Source organism: Rhinoderma darwinii, chromosome 7 (assembly GCF_050947455.1).
Source record: "Rhinoderma darwinii isolate aRhiDar2 chromosome 7, aRhiDar2.hap1, whole genome shotgun sequence".
NCBI lineage: Eukaryota > Metazoa > Chordata > Amphibia > Anura > Rhinodermatidae > Rhinoderma > Rhinoderma darwinii.
Window position 1 is genome coordinate 12947666 of NC_134693.1, and position 19666 is coordinate 12967331.

Below are 19666 nucleotides of genomic sequence, written 5' to 3' on the forward strand. Positions count from 1 at the left end.
GTCGTGCTAAATTTGAAGTCGGTTTTCCAATAAATTGGTATTCCTTTTAGGTAAATGTCCTTAAAGGGTAACTGAACTTTTAAAAAACTTTTGACAAGTCAGAAGTTTTGATGGGTGGAGGTCCGAGCACTGAGACCCCCACCGATCGCTAAAACGAAGCGGCAGAAGCACTCGGGCGAGCGCTGGGCCGCTTCGTTTCTGGTCGTCTTTCCTCAGAGCGGTGTATGGGCTTAATAGAAAGTCTATGAGTCTGTACACCGCTCGCTTGGCTTTACGAGGAAAGCTGATCAGAAACGAAGCGGCACAGCGATCACCTAACCACTTCGTTTTAGCGATCGGTGGAATCTCAGTGCTCGGACCTCCACCGATCGAAACTTTTGACATGTCAAAAGTTTTTTAACAGTTTAGTTACCCTTTAAGTCACAGTCGAATCCGAGTCTAAATGTTGGCGAAGTCAATGGTTTAGCGGATATTTCAAAGTCTTTAGCAGAGTTGTGTTATATGGAGTTGAGAACCTAGTCATATAGCTAAAATTGAATGGGTAACCTTAGCTTATGCAAAGATCAGAAACGTTATCTTCAATAGATGTAGCGGAGCTGAATTTGTCTTTTATGGGGTTATGATAAGTGAGATGATGCTCGAGGTTTATCTGCAGTCCTATGTAAAACCCTAGACAACAATCATGATATTACAGTGAGTTATGCAATATGACAAACTCAGCTCTGCCACATAGGTGACATCTCATTTCATTGTAAATCATTTCTATTGGACGATATCACAGGCCAGAACCTGTGCCTGTCAGTTATTGCTATCACAGGGGCTATAAAGTAACTATATCATGATGAGGTGCACGTTGCGAGCTCTGTTTTTCCTTCGGATTGTCTGATGAACGGCCAGGCCAGTGACACCTCCACTGGATCGGTGAATGTAGCCATTGTCCCCTCGCAGCTCAGCAGGATTTATAAACATAAGTCGGCGTGTAACATGACAGCTTGGCAACTGCCATCCGGATTTTTACTTCCAAGGAGCTGCGGCGGAGGCTTGAGAATGTTACTCGCAGGATAAATACTTTTTTTGTTCAACGTCCTTTTTCCTGATTTCCTTGAGTTAATTAACTAGTGAAGGAATTTGGAAAATGTGTTTGCCAAGAGAGTTTTCTCAACATGTTTGTCACTTTTCTTCCAGAATTTTGTTTTTTAAACCGAGTCACATAACACATCATTAAAATGACTGTAAACATTCAGCGTGCCGGATGCTACACAGCGACGTGAAAGTGGACGCCTTATCCAGACCTTCTATAGACGTACGTGTTTACACCGAGAAAACATATAAATAATGGTATCTGCATTTTTTAGGCCTTGTTCACATGGCGTGTATGACACGTTTTTGATGCAAAACGCGTCAAAAACTTGTGCTTTATGCTTCCCATTGACATCAATGGGAAAGCGCATTGTAGTGCATACGACGCATTTTTTTTAATGTGCGTTTAACAAATGTGCCCTGTAAAAAAAGAAGCGTCAGGTCCATTCTTGGCGCCGTAAAACGCGCCTAATTCCCATAGTCAATGGGTGTCCTAATTACGCACACAAAACGCGTCAAAAAACGCCTGTATTTTAAAAAGCGCTTTACAAAAACCCTAGCGTTCTTGACATGTTTAAACGTGGTTTTTTTCTTAGCACTGTGTGAACAAGGCTTTAAGGGCAACAAGAAAGGGACTGTTCTGAGCCCCCCCCCCCCCCTAATGGAACCCACATTATCTATAGGGCCAGGATCATTGATCGGTAAGCTCTTGCATTCATCTGTTGTGTAAGTGACCCGTGCCCAGTGCTCTCAATAACACAATATGACTAGGGCTTGTAATGGCTTTGTCTGGAAAGGTTTCCGGGAAGGAAGCTGCATTAATACGGCGGACACAATAGATCGCTAAAACTGCGTAAATTACTTCCTTTGCAACCTCTTAACATGCAGAAGAAAATAAGAATAAGGAACTCGTCAGAAGTTCGGCCTGTAGCACTTACATTGCCATTAGTTATAGGGAAAAGAGAAGTTACATGACACATTACAAGATCTGGTCAGTGTCTCCGAACTTCTCTGCCTTCTCACTGTGGCCTAATCATCCTCCAGTCCATACACGGAAGACAGACCCTTGTCCGACAGATTAGATGTTTCCCATCTGATACCATTTCCACCAGGATAAGCGGCACAAGAGTTTTCAGCCAGCCACTGATTTCATCTCCAAAGAGTTAAAGGGCCTTCAGCCATTCTTACTGTCTGTGACCTCTAGACATCAAGCCAAACCACAAACCAATGGTTCCGCCAACAACTATCTACTCAACACCCCCAATAACATGCATGTTTGGCTCAGCAGGAGTAACATAGCAAATCACGAGCTACCAAACACCGCGTCCATTGCTTATCTCCCAGTGGAAAAAAAAGAAGCGGAAAGGAAAAAAAAGCCTAGCCAGTCCAAGTTTCCTAATGTTAGACCACACACACAATAATCTGTAGGAGGCTTTAGTGCTTGATAAGGAAAATGGAAGTCACTTCAATCTCTTGACAGTTGTTGATGTCTGAGCTCCCTCTCAGGCCTGTGCTGGATGATGACCCATGACGTTGTGTTGGAGCTGCAGGGCCCTCAGACTGGCATTGAGTACACGCCATGTGTAAGGCAGCAGCAGCCAAGACTTTATGACTTGGCACCACAAAGTTTCCATGGACTTTTATGAGCAGGAAAAGATGCGAGTACAACAATCTAGAGCCGTCCCTCACACCCATCTAACCCCGTTTGAAAACCGTATATATATTTGACACGTCTTATAACTATCGAGGGACTGTTTGGGCGCCGGTTCTCATAGATCTGCAGTAGTTGGATGGTAAAATTCTCGGAAAGAAGGACGTGACATTGATACCAAGAGCAGAGGGAGAATTGTTCCTCTCCAGTTGCCCGGGACATTACCTCTCGGAGTACGTGTAAGTCTCTGCAAAACATTGAAAGAGAGGAAGTTTTATGAGACAATAGGAAGGGGCACGTCTGTCATCAAGATGGGCAAAGGCGTAGTTGACTTTTCTCCCGCATGGTTAAAAGACACGTACGAGTCATTGGGGAGATCCATCTCCTGCCTCTGTCAGTCACTTCTAACGCTATTTTTGGTCTCGGGCCAAGAGCCTATGTGCAGAGCGTGCCGGTATCGTTTGTTTTGTTAGACTGCCAGCGGAGATAGTTTGCCCACTAATACGTGTTGCTTCCTCTGCCCGCTGCCAGGTTGTTGAGTCTTTCTTTTCCTGCACCCCAGCTCCTGCTATGATTTGTCTTTCAGATAAGAAAGCTTTCCAGAAACACTGGCTCATGAGACCAGTCACCCGCCCATAACAAAAATACAAGGTCTCCTTTATCCTGCCTGCAAGATCACGTCCTCACCTTGTTACAACCTATAGAACTACAAGTCCCAGAATGTCTTTCGGCCTTGTTCAGTCTTAGGAGGCGGCATACATTGTCTGCTGTAGTTCTTGGAAAAACAGGGCTCTGCTTTGTAATACATGCTGGCATTTGTAGTTCCACAACAGGTGGAGGGTCACAGGTTGCCTCCCTGCTGCTACTGGAGGTGCTGCCATGACAGAGGGGTATAGAGCGGTGTCATTTCTTCTTATCTACTTGGGTTCACGGACTAACAAAAATTGAGTCGTCCTCTTCTGTCAAGTTAATTTAGCTGTTTCTTAGTTATAGGGTAACAACCAATATGGCCACCATTACAGACGTCCAGAGTAGTAGTCACCCAGCTTTTGCAGAGTCCGGAATGGCAAGTCTGTGTAGTTATTCCTTTCTACGCAGCGATACAGAAGCAGTGGCTGTATGAAGGCATATCTGCCAATTGGCATACATAATGGCCATTCTGGATGCCAACCAGCTTTTCCAAAAATGCCCGAAGAGGTGACTGATAATTGTTTTAACTACCTCATGGCAGAACAGGACGATTCAAGGACTTAAAGTGCCCATACATGTTCTAACGCGGCCAGGAAAATGCACGTACGGCCAGTCACGGAGAAAAAAAATCTTCGAATTGACCAAGATGAGTGGCTGTAGACCCTTGTAAGGCCGGCGTTATACTTATTCTGTGTGTCCTGAGCTCCAGGGACCGCAGTGAACAGCTGTGTGCAGGGACCCTGTAAAGGCTAAATTACGTTTCAAGATGGTTGTCACCCAGTGGGAAAGCCGAGACTCTCACAGTCTGACACCGCGCGGCCAAATGGCAGGGCAGACACGTGCAGGAGTCCAGGCCTGGTTTCTGTACATGCTGAGCCGGGACGGGGGGCTGCACGTGCTTCTTGTCCCCAGTCGCACACAGTCCTGCTTTATTCTGCAGAAGTTTTGCAAAACGATTAACGTCATCAGAAAGCCACATGAACCATAAAATGAGAAATGTCTGTAAACCACTTCCTGCAAGGCCTGCCTGTGATTATGTAGTGTGTGCACTGAGGCCGGGCCTGCCACACAGATCTATGAAATGATAGCAGATCAAAGGGAAGCCTCACGCATGTTTATCTTTCTTTACACCACTGCGTAGGTTGTAACTAATGTAAAGAATACGTGGAATTTGTAAAACTCGGGCTTAAAGGGAGGGTTCACATTCGGTGACCTTAGATGATTGTATCTTGGGACCATTAATACAGTTTTATTATTGGAAATACTTCCTTTACCAGCACGTAAAAGCCCTTGCTTGGGAATAAGGAATGATATGCTAAATTAGTCATCAAAATATGGTGGCTGTTTATGGCAGCCTGTAGACTCAAAACAACAGGCTGTCATAAAACAGCACAAGTTTTCTAACCATCCAAAAAAGTATTTGAATCAACCTCTTAAAAATTTATATTTAGCCATTTCTCAGTATGATGTTTTTGGGAAATATGGGTGAAAACCAAAATAGCTGCCCCCATAGTTTCCACAAGAGTTGTCGCCCTGCTTTCCAAGACTTTTGATGGGCAAATCTACCTAGTTATGTAGCAATATGGGGAAGGGGAGTATTACTACAGATATTTAATTTAGGATTCTAGAAAAGCTGAGTAATGGTGTCCACACTAGTAGTCACCCAACGATCCTAGAATTGGATACCACTAATAAATGGCTGAATATAATTTTGGGGTTCTCCGCTTTGGACAATCCCTATTTGTCAAGGAAACCTTCTAACATAGTGTCCCCCTGTTGGGGCCCCCAACGATCAGCTGCAATCTGTGGGGAAACCTGGCAGTAAGTGTACAGTTTCCCTGCAGCACCATCACAGTAGAAATGAGGTATTACACAGTGTACATTCATATCAATGTGTTGTCTGTGTAATATAGGACAGGTCCTCCAGAGAGAGACTATCTATGTAACCGCTCCCCACTCTGCCCAAGAGATGAGGATCCTGACCAGAGGACCCCCCCCCCCCCTCTATTAACTCAGAATTCCCTAATCGGGGGTATGGAAATGGATTTTCTAAACTGGACAATCCCTTTAAAACCTTGACAGAAGATGACGACTCACGTACTATACATCATAGATACCCCCAGCCTTTTCTTCCCAGTGTTGTCGCCATTATATAGCGAGACCCTCATGTGAAATAAGAGGGTTACATGAGGTCTGCACTCTGGGTCTGATAAGGATATTAAGTCATCTTAAAGATTGTGGTTTGATTAGAAGTTGTATAGAAACTACAGCAGGGGAAACCCCATTTAGGTCAGGCGCACGCGTTCCATGCGATGAATGTCACAGGGGTGCGTGTTAGTCACTGGTGAGAAAATGACCTTTAGAGAAAACCCAAAAATCAAAGATCGACGTTCACCGGAATCTCCGGCTCTGTCCTGACTGTCGGGAACTGAGCATCTTCCAGATTCATGGATTATTCTTTTTTCACGTGTTTTTTGTGCCATTTCTGTCAGTCTCTGTTAGCCAAGAATTCATTAAATGAATATTCACAGAAAATTGCTCAGTGATCTGTGCAGACAACACAATGCGACCTCCCCCTGTGGGGATCTCCAGCAAATGGCAGAGTGAATCCATAAGAGAGACTGTAACTAGGTGAATGGGGAAACTTCTATCTGGTCTTGTATCCGGACCGGTGGACGTGGTGATGCACCCCATTATTCTGTTGTGCCATTTGAAAATCGGTGCACGATTATTTCAGAATAACTGAGTCTCCCATAAAGAAAATGTAACCAGTAATTTAAAGGAGAAGTCGATGAAAAGTAATGACAGGAGATCACACAGGTGAAGCTCCGTGAAATCAGACCCCCCCCCCCCCCACCCCCTACTGATTCTTAAAGGAAAAGTTTGGCTAGATGTTTTCACATCCGAGGTGCATCCGTGCTGTTCCCTTCGCGACGCGTTATCACGCTAGAGTAAATGGAGGGATGCGCGAAGCGCCAAAAAAATACGACGTCCTATTTTTTAAAGGTCCATGTGATGGTCGTTGTTGAATAAGGGCTCATTCAGACGAGCGTAAAACTCATCTGCGTGCTGTGCGTGATTTGTGCATCGATTCCATTGAAGAAAAAAAAGTGCTTTGCGAGTGCGTGAAAAACACATGCCGCTCGCAAAGCACAGATGCAATAACGCAACGCACGCGGACCAGATTTATGCGCGTAAAACTGTCACGCCCGTGTGAATGTAGCCTAAATGTAAAATAATCAAAAAATACAAGCAAAGCCTAAAGAAAGTGCTGCTATGATCATTCACATCTATGTATCTGCGCTGGAGACGTGTAATATAAAGTAGTGATCGCTGGACTTCTAGTCGCCCTCTCTCCATCCTGAAACGGCTGATAACAGGGAACCATAGATAAAATATAAGTGTACAGTACCGCATCCACCCATAGATGTAAGATGGCCCCTTTATGTAGAGAAGCCAGAAATACGTCTGCCGTGTATATGGGGTGTCCCCCACGCAGGTACAGTCTGCACTGGGCTCCTCTGTCTGTAGACGCTGGCAGCGTAGGGTGGTGATATGTACTGGGCAGGCAGGGTGGTGGTTCACTTGTACCCATATAAAATAGATATTGTAACAGTGCTGGGTATGATTCATGACTTGACCCAACAAGCGCCAACCCCAACGCACAAGCTTAATAATGTAGCCACTGCCCAATCTTATGTGTGATCTTAATAGGCATGCAAAAATAAAATCTGAGTCCGAACTACAAATGGCAGCATGCCCGGCCATCCAGGTGCTTGCAGGACATGCTGGGACTTCTAGTTCCCCATCGTATTTCCTAATCTTCGATACGTGACCTTTGCAAAGCGCAACAAGATTGCAAAAAATTGGAAAGACCGTGAAATCTGGAAAACTGGGTCAGCTATTTGAGGCAGGAATTTAGGACACTGCAGCCCGGTGATCCTTGCTAAATGTAAAGACAGGGTGTGCGGCGAGACAGGTGATATAATGGGCGATATAATGGGTTAATAAGGTAGGGGATGCCGTGGAATCCCACGGTAGAGAATTTTTGCAGGAACACTATATTTAATGAATGATTTAATCGAAACGGGCGCTGTACAGTACAGAGGGTCATGTGATGCAGTTGCCACGACAACAGAATATTCCTTAAATTGGCTGTATTTGAAGCGGCTCCCGGGGTTGCAGGGATTTGCACACTGCATCTCTAGGTTTCCCATGAATAGAGCAGATTGGGAGGAGGGGGGGGGGGGGTGATGTCATCCTCAACCAGCTGAAACGGAATTATTTAACACGGCCAAAAACAATAGATCCCGATATTATCCCGAAATTTGTATCCTTTCCTTTGCCCCTCATTGTTGAAATGCTTCGTTGTGTCCTATAATTAATATCTTGATTCCGCATTAATGTCAGTAGGCGGGAGGCATGAAAACCCAGCAGAAATCCCGTAGAAATCACATGCACCTTTTTAACTATTTCAGCATTTTTTTGCTGAGATCCGCAGGACGTTACTGACTAGAGCGATACGTGATGTGGCTACGGGCATAGACGCCAGGGACTCCGGTATCGGATGCCTCCTATTAAATCATGGCATTTCCTAAGCCGTGACATGAATGGCTGTGATTTCCCGACGCCGAGTGAAGGGTTAAATACCCAGGCTGAGATGTGCCACCTACAGGGGTGGCGGTGCTCTATTCAATTATGCAGGGACTTCCACCATCTTAATCTCTCTCCATTCAGAGCGATGGAGCACCAGGACTGACAGCCCCCTCACCATGGAATAATTATTACTTCACTGCATTGCTCAGCTGAGCACGACTAATGTGACACAGGATCCCCGCTAAAACCAGGACTGCTGATGGGCACTAAGTGCTTGCACTAGGACTGCCGCCTGCCTGCCTGCTGCATCCTTTGTGCTGTCCCTGCCCACAGTTTGTGCTGCGCTACCATGGAATTAAGGGTTTCTCTTCTACTTGGTCTAAAGACATTTGGGATCCGGGAGCGATGTCCCAGCAGTTGATTATTATTTCTTTGCCGATCACCGCTGATTTCCTGGGATCTCCTGATCGCTTCGGATATTCCTCTGTATGAGATCTGAATTCTTTGCAAGGGATCTGTTTTTAAATCTGGGGACGATTCCAAAATGCCTGAAGCAAATTACTTGCTTTCTGTGTCTTGGGGCTACATCAAGGTGGGTTTTTGAGGTCTGGGGACCCCAATGAATATATATATATATATATATATATATATATATATATAATTTATTTTGTGTGTTCTATATATATATATACTTGTGCATGTATAAATTATTTTATTGTATCTTGAATTACATTGTATATATTGTATTCCATTTTATTTGACACTGTTTCATTTGCCTATATAAGGTCTAACTGTATATTTTTGGAAACCTCCGTGCACAGTTTTGCCTGATCGTCCATTACTCGTCGTTCTTTCTTAAAACCTCCGCCTTTAATGCCCCTGATGAGGTTATTTGCAGTTATTGCTGCATTTTTGTATCTTCTCTATGAAGTGATATCCGGGGATTGTGCGTTGTAGAAATGTGATTAGGGCAGCGATATTTGCTCTGTATGTGATGAGGCAGCGTCACGTGATAGTCCTGTATCTGCCGTTCGCCACGACGATCGCTCTCCTCAATCACAAAGAACTTTAATCTTTTAAGACTTTTGATCTCCTCAGTCCCCGGTTTTGGATCTGGACATGGAGTCTGGAGGTTTTTGGTTTTTTTACAATACAAATTCCTAATGCAGAGATCAGGGGTTGGGGGGATCCTATGACCTAGTTAGTGAATAGAGATATATAAACGTATCAGGCGGCCATGGAGACTTTATATCACTAAATGTTACGTTTTCTTTTTTTATAACAGTTCAAGAGGATGTTGAATCGGGAGCTGACCCACCTCTCTGAGATGAGCCGTTCAGGCAACCAGGTGTCGGAGTATATCTCCAGCACGTTCCTCGGTAAGAAAGCCTTTGATTTGCTGCATACCCACAATCCTTTGCCAGGTTGACACAGCTCTTGTTAAATGACCATTATTAAATCGCTGCAGGCAGGTGAATCTCTTTATTCCAGCGGAAATCCACGGGAACTCCCTCGGATTTGTTAAATATATTGTACCGGAGACGCGTCGTGGGATGGTATGCGGCCTGCAGGAGACATCATTGTTATTGCACTTAGTTTCACGTGTGAATTGGAGCCCGTCAGACACACGTCATCTCCATAACAGTCCATTTTGGTTTTTCCTGCACCAAGTAACGAGAAATTCTATTTTCCCCAAAAAAAGTTCACGCTATGTAATTCTACTCGGCTATATTCATTTCTGGGAGAGAGGGAGGTGGCATTGCTGTTCCCACAGGGGATGACGTCCAGCCTATCCATAGTCCTGAACGGCAAGTCTTCCTAGTTTTGCAGGAGGGAATAAATAATAAATTGCTGCATTTATAAATAGATTTGTCAGGAGTCTAGGGAAGCTGGAAGAAACTTCTGGCTGAGCTCTAGGGGCAGCTATATTGGTTGATACCCAGCTTTCCCAGAAACAGATAGAACTGAACAGCTGAATATAACTTTTAACAACTTTAGAGAAGTGAAAGGATTTATATTTACTGGGGATTTTAGAGGAAAATTATTTATAATGAACTAGATAGATATGACATAGATAGATAGATATGAGATAGATAGATAGATAGATAGATAGATATGACATAGATAGATAGATATGAGATAGATAGATAGATAGATAGATAGATAGATATGACATAGAGAGATAGATATGAGAGATAGATAGATAGATATGAGATAGATAGATAGATAGATATGACATAGATAGATAGATATGAGATAGATAGATAGATAGATAGATATGACATAGATAGATAGATATGAGAGATAGATAGATAGATAGATAGATAGATAGATAGATAGATAGATAGATAGATAGATAGATAGATAGATAGATAGATATGAGATAGATAGATATGAGATAGATAGATATGAGATAGATAGATATGAGATAGATAGATATGAGATAGATAGATATGAGATAGATAGATATGAGATAGATAGATATGAGATAGATAGATATGAGATAGATAGATAGATAGATAGATAGATATGAGATAGATAGATAGATAGATATGAGATAGATAGATAGATAGATATGAGATAGATAGATATGAGATAGATAGATATGAGATAGATAGATATGAGATAGATAGATATGAGATAGATAGATATGAGATAGATAGATATGAGATAGATAGATATGAGATAGATAGATATGAGATAGATAGATATGAGATAGATAGATATGAGATAGATAGATATGAGATAGATAGATATGAGATAGATAGATAGATAGATATGAGATAGATAGATATGAGATAGATAGATATGAGATAGATAGATATGAGATAGATAGATATGAGATAGATAGATATGAGATAGATAGATATGAGATAGATAGATATGAGATAGATAGATATGAGATAGATAGATATGAGATAGATAGATATGAGATAGATAGATATGAGATAGATAGATAGATAGATATGAGATAGATAGATATAGATAGATAGATATGAGATAGATAGATAGATAGATAGATATGAGATAGATAGATAGATATGAGATAGATAGATAGATATGAGATAGATAGATAGATATGAGATAGATAGATAGATAGATAGATAGATAGATAGATATGAGATAGATAGACAGATATTAGGTGTATATGTACATACATAGTAGTTAAAAAAATAGATGATTATAATAAATATATATATATATGATAGATATTAGATGCTGTAGATGGAGATGAGAGATTATATATAGATGATAGATATTAGAAAGATATCCGAGAGATAGAATATAGGGAGATGTATATTAGATAGATAAATCCTGTAGATAGATGTAAAGACATCTATAGATATTACATAAGATTGTCTCAGTGAACAAGGAATTGGTGTTGTACGTGTTAGTAGACGGTGACCCGGTTGCTTCGGCTTTACTTTCTGCTCCGGCTGAGCTTTTGCAAATGGCTGACTACCTCCTCCTGTGCAGATTCCAGTGGTAAACAGGAGAGGATTGCAGCTTGTGATGTGTTTTATGGATATTCCTAATTCCATCGGGGGTGCGATAAGGCTTGAGTGGGAAGGATATGGGTAGGAATGACGTGTGGGGATTTCCTTGTTAGGGGGATTTTGACATGTGAAGCCGGAGATGTCACTTTGGGCGGTAGACGGTGACATCATCCTATTTCTAACCCTCCAGGATTGGTCTATGCGCAGTGTTGCGATGGGCTGAGGTCTTTAGATGACTGGAGATTTCACACGCTCTCCAGGAGATTCCATTCAGGAGCTGCTCATCAATTCTCCCCGTCTAAGCTGCAGCCCAGAGGGAAACACCTATTACTGTCAAAGTGATGGCGCAAGTGAATAATAGCGGCCTTCTTTACTGCGGCACTCCAGACACCGCTGCGGATCAGCTCAATTATTCTCTATTGTGCCGAGGCTTTAATTAAAAAGCAAGCGCATATCTGGGGCCCGTTAAAGATGGCCGAGTGGAGGGCCAGGGGAATGCGATAACCTACTTTATTACACCTCACAGCCGCCTGTCCTACAACCCTGGGGTCTAAGGGCTCTGCTGTATTGACCCTGTCAACAGAACCTCTCAAATAATTATATGGTAGCGCTATTATAACACACTCATGGTGCAAAAAACCGATATCTTATATATACATTATAAAAGTCCTCGAGTCGTCCTCTTCTGTCAAGTGGTTTAAAATTCTACTCAAGACGTTTTGTAGTTCATTCTGAGAAAGCTGGTGACGACCAAAAGTTAAGCAGGGGCCGTGCTGCAGCTTTATAGCAAACTGGCCTAGTTATGTATCAAGGCATTGCCCTGCTCCTGTATCGCTTTGTAACTAGGCACATAAGTCATTTGGGATGGGAGATATAATGGCGGCCATATCGCCCAAATTTCCAAGAAATAGATGTAAAACTAAAAAATGGCTAAAATAATGTTTGTGTTTGTTCCTCTATTAAATTTATGGGTCTTTTTGTTTACCCAGATAAACAAAATGATGTGGAGATCCCGTCCCCGACACAGAAAGAAAGAGAGAAGAAGAAGAGGCATCAGCTGATGACACAAATCAGCGGAGTGAAGAAGTTGATGCACAGCTCCAGCTTGAATAACACGAGCATGTCCCGATTTGGTGTCAAGACGGAGCACGAAGATCTGCTGTCCAAGGTGCGGACCCGCTGGGAGATTTACTAAGCAAAACGCGCGGCTGAGAGGAGTCGCAAAATGCCTCAGATTTAATAGCGGCATGCACCGTTTTTCTGGCACAAAATATTGGTGTTAAGTATGCCCGCCATAGTTTGGCGATAACACGTCTAGCAAGTTGTGCCAATTTTTTCATACAGCGTGCACCACGGTCTGGTCTAGTTTGTTCCTGTCTAACCTTAGCACAGGATATATAAATCAGCCCCACTGTGTACAGCTCATGATTTTCCTTCATTCCTCCGACTTATTACCAGAATAACGCCGGCGTGGACGGATTCAGAGATTTTATATAAGGGTGCATTCAGACATTACAAATTAGGTGCAGTTGAAACCGCATAAAAGAAACGGTATAACTGCGTTTTCAATGTTGTTGCAGATTTTAAATAATTGTTTTACCTGTAAAAACCACAACTGCAGCAAATCGCGGTATCAACCGCACCGCAACTGCAATGTCTGAATACACTCTTAGGAATCGCCTGTCATATAGTTCCCTAATGTATTTACCAAACCATTTTTTGCATAGCACCAACATATACCACAACTCTGTACACTCCTATAAGGCCCTGTCCTCAAAGGAGCTCACAATCTATATTCCCTATCTTAAAGGGGTTGTCCACTACCGGACAACTAATGACCTATCCACCAGACAGGTCATCAGTATATGATCTGTGGGGGTCCGACCCCCGGACCAATCCGCTGCTCTGGTTGCCTGCGGGCACCGGATATTATTGCAGCGTTTTCGATGTACGGAGCCGGAAGCAGTTGGCTCCGTACATAGCATAGCGGCCGTGCTGCCGAACTGCAGCTCTGCTCCTATTCCCTTGAACAGTACTGCAGCTGGGCCGCTATTCCTTGACCGGAGCTAACTGTTTCCGGCATGGACATCTGGTGCCCCGGAGGCAGCCGAAGCGGCTGGTCGGTGCGGGGTCCGAGTGTCGGACCCCCACCGATCATGTACTGATGACCTATCCGGTGGATAGATCATCAGTTGTCATGGACAACCCCTTTAAGAATGCACACTCTGGGGCAATTTTATCAGTATGTATTTGGACTGTGGAAAGAAACGGACACAAATACAGAAGAACATATAAACTCCATGCACATGTTGCCCCCCTGGTTGGATTAGACTTCAGTACCGCAAGAGCACAGGTGCCATTGTGCTGCCAATATCTGAGGTGGTCGTGTGCTATTAGTGTGCCTCTGCCATGTGTAGGGGGTGATTACTCCACATTTACCCAGGGGGACTTTTCTTGTACCCTGAAATACGGCTATATTGCTATTCACAGACCTATTATGTGCCGTGGAGTCAGACCGCCAGCGACCGTGTGATGATCTTTTCTACTGACGCACGTTAATCTGATGGTTTTTCATTCTCAGGAATTGGAAGACCTCAATAAATGGGGCCTGAACATCTTCAAGGTGGCCGGGTACTCTTGCAGTAGACCTCTGACCTGCATCATGTACGCTATATTCCAGGTGGGTATCCTGAAGTTTTAGCGCACGTTACTCTAAGTTTTATCTGGTCGGTTCTCGTTGATGTCCTCAGATTTTGATTAGTGCTTTTATTCTGTTCCGCAGGAGAGAGATCTGCTGAAGACCTTTAAAATCCCGACAGATACGCTGATCACCTACACAATGACATTGGAAGATCACTATCACTCAGACGTCGCCTATCACAACAGCCTCCATGCAGCTGATGTCACGCAGTCCACCCATGTGCTCCTCTCTACTCCAGCTCTAGATGTAAGTGCTGGTAACAAGACACAAGTGTATGATGGGAACTCATAGATGTTCGGGTGGATTCACACGCGGCAGACTTCAGAAATCGGTAGCATTCAGCTTAATGGGGATGTTTCTGCAGCAAGCACCTGGATTTCTGCATGTTCCATTTAGATGGAATTTTGGAATTTTTTTTCTACAAATCTGTCGCCTATGAATCTACCCTTAGAGTGGCTTGTACTCCAGTGCCCAAATTTGGATCAGAAGAAAAATACTAACACATCAGCTGCCCACGTTCCCATTCATCTTCCTGCACTGGAGTCACAGCACCCCCTAGTGAGAAGAATAGGAAGAGGAGTTCTCAAGTATCTCTAGCAGCACACATGCATTGTATACATGTTGCTATATGGTAAATAATTAGATTTCTTGGCAGTGATTGTGTTTGATCTTCTCGTAGGCCGTCTTTACTGACTTGGAAATTCTAGCCGCAATATTCGCAGCCGCAATTCATGACGTAGATCACCCTGGAGTCTCCAATCAGTTTCTTATCAATACAAGTAAGTTTTCTTGTTTTTTTTCTCTTTCACTGATGTAAAGGAGATTTTTCTCTGTAATATATAAAGTTTGGAGACACTGAACCCAGATGTTGTACGTAGATGTGAACTGACTGATCTGACTACTCAATATCTGATAGAACCGGACAGAAAAAGAGAATATGACTAACATGCTATAGATAAGGAGCAGTCTAAAACTTTTTTCACTTGTCTCTTGCTTAGATCAGTTTCTCGGAAAGCTGGGTGACAACCGATATGGTCACCATTACAGATCACACAGGGCTTGTCAGCTATTTTTCTCAGACACCAGAATTGCAAATCTTTATGTTACACCTTAAGGCTGGGTTCACACTGAGTTTTTTGATGCGGAAACTGCGCCGCAAAACGTGCCAAAAAATGGCCGAAAATGCCTCCCATTGATTTCAGCTTTATGACAACTTTGTAGGAAATGTAAAGGTGGCCATATTAGTTGTTACTCCGCTTGCCAGACACCGATAAACCTGAAAGAAGAGCATGACTCAAGGACTGCTGCTTTTATGATGCACTTTCCATTATTTATCTGCATAGTGAGATACAGTCGGACCGCAAAAATCCCTAGTTGTGCATCCGTGCGTAATCCGGTATTGATGAATCTGCACATCTGGACTGTAAAATGACTTGTCCTGAGTTTTTGCGGTATGGATTTGCGGCCCCCGCATCAATCCATGTAAATCACGGTCGTGTGCATGGGGCCATAGTAAAGAATAGGTCTGCAATTTATCCGCAAAAAAACGGTCGTGTGCATGAGGCCTTAGGTAGCTGTAATCTCAGTCTTCACTTGTCTACATGGACTGGATAAAAGAATTTGCACTAACGCCGAATTCTCTTGCAGATTCTGAGCTTGCCCTGATGTACAACGACGAGTCTGTATTGGAGAATCATCATCTTGCGGTGGGGTTTAAACTCTTACAGGAAGAGCATTGCGACATCTTTCAGAACCTTTCCAAGAAGCAGAGACAGTCCCTCAGGAAAATGGTGATAGACATGGTAAGAATCGGGGTCAAACGTAATTAAATCTGGTGGCAGGAGGGGCCGATGCGCTGGAACATTTACCGACCTCCGTCCTGTATGTATCCACAGGTGCTCGCAACCGACATGTCTAAGCACATGAGCCTGCTGGCTGACCTGAAGACAATGGTGGAAACCAAGAAAGTCACCAGCTCCGGCGTTCTCCTCCTCGATAACTACACTGACCGCATACAGGTAATTCGGAACAGATTTATCTAATTCCTGGAGCCCTCCAGCTCCGTCTCCGCCATTATTTCTGCCCGCCTCTCTGGCACCACATCGGAGATCAGAAATGATCCCAGGATTTAATACAACGCACCACTGGATTATCAGACAATAGACCATTCACACAAATGCGAGTCGGTGCCTGGCAGATGCCGGTATTCTTCCTAAGGTCTCTAGTTTCCGGGATACTGTGATAAAAGATGGAATATATTCTGCAGGCAGCGTTGCAAAAATGACATAGACACGACTAGACGTCAGGAAATAGTTGATGCTCGTCCAGTAAAGACATTTCCTATGCAAAGCAAGAGACGGTAAATTCCGAGATGACATATTGTTGTATTTATTTCAGGTTCTCAGGAATATGGTGCATTGTGCGGATTTAAGCAATCCAACAAAATCTCTGGAACTGTACCGGCAATGGACGGACAGGATAATGGAAGAGTTCTTCCAGCAAGGAGACAAGGAACGAGAGCGAGGCATGGAGATCAGCCCCATGTGTGACAAGCACACAGCTTCTGTGGAGAAATCACAGGTATGGTCCTACGCAAGGCTACAGCCTGTATATATAGAGATGTGATCAAGGCAATCTGAAGTATGCGACTGACATTAAATGAGCCTTAAAGCAGTTCTCTATCAGGACAACTTGATGGTCACCGTGGGTCCAAAAGTAACCACTGCTGTATCACACGGTATGCATTCAAATGAATGGGAAACCATTCCCATACAGCAACCTTCAGAACTCCATATGCTGTGAAACCACAATTCCCAGCATGCTCGGACAGCCTTTGGTTGGAATAATGAAGGCATTGGCTGTCAGTGCATGCTGGGAGTTGTAGTTTCAGTAAGTTGCTGACCCCTGCTTTAGAGGTTCTGCTCATACATGAGGTAAGTGGGTAATGGAGTTCGCTGTAGTCTCTTCTGAATTATCAGACTTTTCCCAACTCCACTCCAACAAGCGACACCCGCCATCTTGATAACTAACCTTTCCCCTTCTCCTCTCCAGGTTGGGTTCATTGACTATATTGTTCATCCGTTGTGGGAAACGTGGGCAGATTTGGTGCAGCCCGACGCTCAGGATATTTTGGACACGTTGGAGGACAATAGGAACTGGTACCAAAGCATGATACCTCAAAGCCCTTCTCCTCTCCTGGACGAGCAGGATAAAGACTGCCCCGGAGTGTCCGATAAGTTCCATTTCGAGCTTACCCTGGAGGAGGAAGATTCAGAAGGTCACAATAAAGAAGGAGACTGTATCACTTATTACAGCAGCACCAAGACACTGCACCTTGTGGATCCGGGAATTGAGGACTCTCCAGAGGGCGACACAGAAATACTGACAGACGATACGTCACCTCTGGACACATAGGTAGAGTCTGGGAGAGAACTCAGAACGGGGAGAACACGTGCAAAGCTGTCTTGTTGTGACAAGCATGTAATCTCGATCTTAGGCCTTGGTTTAGCTCGGCTAAAAGATCTTTCCTGCTGCTCGTCAGTGGAGTTGTGGCTGAGGGTGCTGGAGTGACGGATAGCTCAGGAAACTAACAGATGATGGACGTTATTATCATTCGGCATCGTTTCCGAGGTGGAAGAGCGAAAGAAAACAGCGCTTATTGTTGTGTTCCGAAAACGGCTTGAACAAAAAAAAAAAAGTCTAACTGTTTGTAGGGAACAAATGACACAAAACTGAGAGAATTTTGTTGTGTTTTTTTTTATACCGTGACATTTAAAAAAAAATCTGATAGATGCTAGAAATTATGAATTGGTAGATCTATGTCGAAAAACCCTGTCCAAATGTCTGAGGACGTGTGTGCCTTTTTTGTAAAACTTCCAATGTCTCTGAAATGCCTATAAATGACACGAGAACAAAGAATAATGTGTAGATTTCGATTCTCTCTCCTGAAAGAAGCAGTCTTCCTTTTATCGTGGGCAATATATGTGAACTCTATCGCAGTTATTCTCAATCGCACAGAGAAATTGTGTCTCTGGTCAATGTCATTTTTGTTTTTTCCTCCATCCACCTGAAGTCATTTCATATTTGCTCGTTCTGTGTTGAGATTTTTTTTTTAGAGTCGACCTATTCTGCACAATATAATAAGAGGTAGCTGTTTTTGTTTCTTTTTTTTATTCATGTGCATTCACTACAATTGAGAACTATGTATCGGAAGGCAGTGTGTAATGTGATGTGTGTTTGAGACCAAGTTTTGCATGATCCCGCTTTTTTTTTTTTCTTACGTTCATTGGCGACACCATCTTTTTATTGCACTGCCTAACACGTACTTTACTGTTTATAACAGTGTATTTATTATCTATTATGTAAATAATGTACCGTTTTGTAAGTTATTAATTTATATGAATTGACATTGCCTGTCATTGGTGGTGTTGATTGTGTAGAAAACTCTAGATGAGAGTTGCAATTTTCTTGTCATTTCTTTTATTTTTTAGTTATATTTTTAATTCGAGAGCCAGCCTGAACAGTGACCCCCAAAAGACATACCGAACCCATGGCTAGTGCCATGGTAGACCAACTCGAAAAAGAAAATAGTGTTCTAGATTTGATCGATTGAATTCGTTCATTGGTACCGGATGTGAAATAGACTTTTTACAAATCTATTTTTTATTTTTTTTTGTCCCTCCCCTCAAACTTGTATTACTCTGAAATGTGTGATCCTTCTGTATTTGTTATTATTATAATAACTAATTATTTTGATGTGCAGCTTTTTCTAATAAAACAAAAGTTAAAAAAAAAATGTCACGCATCCTGAGAACATATATCTCTTGTCTCGGCTTGTATAATGTTTTGGGTCTAAATAGTGACTACCCCGTATGTGGAGTAGGCGCACTGACTTGTGCATGAACAATGGGTCTGTATGTCTGTTGACACTGCATTGTTCCAGGTGTAGATTTTATTTTGACAAAGTTTCACACAAGGTATGTTAAAGTATTGTATATCGTGCTAAGATGCATTCTTAAGATTTTTTATATTAAGTGAATAAATGAGAAGCATGAGAATCTGGCGGCTGCATTGTCATTTATTTTTGGCAGTCTGTAAAATCTGGGGTTGGGGGGGGTGGGTGGCTAAAGGAGAGTCTATACCTGCACCCAGGGACGACTGGTCAAACAGACGACAAAAATGATCCTCCAAGGCACAGTGACAAGTCCTGGCAGCAACAGGATCCATATGATTATCTACTTACAGAGACCATTTCTCCAGAATTGACAACTGGAACTTTTTATTATGTAGTTTGTAACTTTTGCAGTATCTTTGCAGGGCGGTCAGATTGTGTTTTTGCAGCGATTTTCACAAAATTGTTGCAAAAACAACCGCATTATAGCCACACCATGTGAATAGACCCTAACCGTTTACCATCAGTGCAATACTGGCAACCAATATGGCGGAGGAGAA

At 43.0% G+C, this 19666-nt stretch overlaps 1 protein-coding gene across 6 annotated transcripts in view; it reads left to right on the forward strand.

The window, feature by feature from the left end:
- PDE4B (phosphodiesterase 4B) overlaps window positions 1-19274 on the forward strand; it is a 315672-nt gene extending 296398 nt beyond the window's left edge. For 5 of the 6 annotated variants that reach the window (XM_075832791.1, XM_075832792.1, XM_075832790.1 and 2 more), the window contains 9 exons: window positions 9303-9396; window positions 12504-12682; window positions 14096-14194; window positions 14297-14461; window positions 14895-14994; window positions 15863-16017; window positions 16111-16233; window positions 16613-16795; window positions 17267-19274. In XM_075832791.1, the coding sequence (XP_075688906.1) occupies window positions 9303-9396; window positions 12504-12682; window positions 14096-14194; window positions 14297-14461; window positions 14895-14994; window positions 15863-16017; window positions 16111-16233; window positions 16613-16795; window positions 17267-17629 (1461 nt within the window). In that variant the 3' untranslated portion in view covers window positions 17630-19274. Of the gene's footprint in view, window positions 1-7727; window positions 8610-9302; window positions 9397-12503; window positions 12683-14095; window positions 14195-14296; window positions 14462-14894; window positions 14995-15862; window positions 16018-16110; window positions 16234-16612; window positions 16796-17266 lie in introns of those variants that run through there. The other variant, XM_075832796.1, reaches the window with a different exon arrangement.
- The last annotated feature ends 392 nt before the right edge of the window (window positions 19275-19666 follow it).